General features: G+C 50.6%; 1 protein-coding gene across 1 annotated transcript in view; it reads left to right on the top strand.

Annotated features, from left to right (window-relative positions):
- Nucleotides 1–189: 189 nt before the first annotated feature.
- Nucleotides 190–1,078, top strand: part of LOC119587511 (ATP-dependent RNA helicase A-like) — a gene marked incomplete in the record, with an annotated part of 1,185 nt that continues 296 nt past the window's right edge. The window contains 2 exon segments of the mRNA XM_037936238.1: nt 190–321; nt 566–1,078. Coding sequence (XP_037792166.1) covers nt 310–321; nt 566–1,078 — 525 coding nt within the window.

Below are 1,078 nucleotides of genomic sequence, written 5' to 3' on the forward strand. Positions count from 1 at the left end.
ATTTCGTGTGAATTTCTGTGACACATCGGGAATTCCTTGTGATCTTTACACGCGGTAAAAGATGTAATCCCGCTCATCGCTGTGATCACGCGTCGCGAAGAGGCAACCGCGTATAGCTGATCATATCATCGACCTTTAGATCTCTGACCTCGAGGGGAAGGAAACGACCCTTTGGCGCGCGTGGGAGGGAAGAGAAAGAGACTTGCGTGTTGCTCTGATGATTGGGGAAGGAAGGGCGTGCTTGGGCGAGAGGGAAAGCAGTGTATATAAGGCGGCACTTGTCGAGGGAAGGCACTACTACCCGTCACTATGGCGTTCCTGGTAAGCCGTGCCATCCTCTCCCTTCTTGTCGTAGCGTCATTAGTAGATTGTTTCGGAGATGTCTTGGTTGAGGAGATTGCGTATATTTACTTATCTTATAGCTATGGAGTTAATACTTTGTGCTATGGATTATTTCAGAAGAGGATGACTGTTTTTGATGGATATGATCGCGTCACCACGCTCCGACACACACACAGTAACCTTGAATATTTTATTCCATATGTTTTTTTCTTCGTATATTTAGGTACTGGTTTTGGCACTTGTAGCTGCTGCGTCAGCCGCCCCTCAGGGTTATAACTTGGGAACGCCTTCTGGTCCGTCCTTCAACATTGGAAGCTGTGGTCGAGGGCAGGTGCGACACGTGGATGGCAGATGCGTTACTCCTCGAGAGAATCGCCGTGTGTTCCTCTACGAAGTCCCACATAATATTGCCCCGGCTGGACCGCCACCCTTCATCCCCGAACCTACTGTAGAGACAAATATCTTGTTTATCCGAACTCCAGAAGGAGGGTTAGGACTAGAACCCATTGTCGTACCTCCACCACAGCAGAGACACGTCGTGTACGTCCTCAACAAGCAATCACAACAAGACCAGAGAGTGATCGAAGTCCCAGCACCACCAGCCAGCAACCCCGAGGTTTACTTCGTGAACTACGCTGACGGCGAGAATCCAACCCTTCCCAGCGGCGTTGATCTGCAGACAGCCTTGAGCGCGGCTTCTCAGGGCGGTGGACAAGTGATCGGAGGAAGTGGGTCT

This window comes from Penaeus monodon, chromosome 22 (assembly GCF_015228065.2).
Source record: "Penaeus monodon isolate SGIC_2016 chromosome 22, NSTDA_Pmon_1, whole genome shotgun sequence".
NCBI lineage: Eukaryota > Metazoa > Arthropoda > Malacostraca > Decapoda > Penaeidae > Penaeus > Penaeus monodon.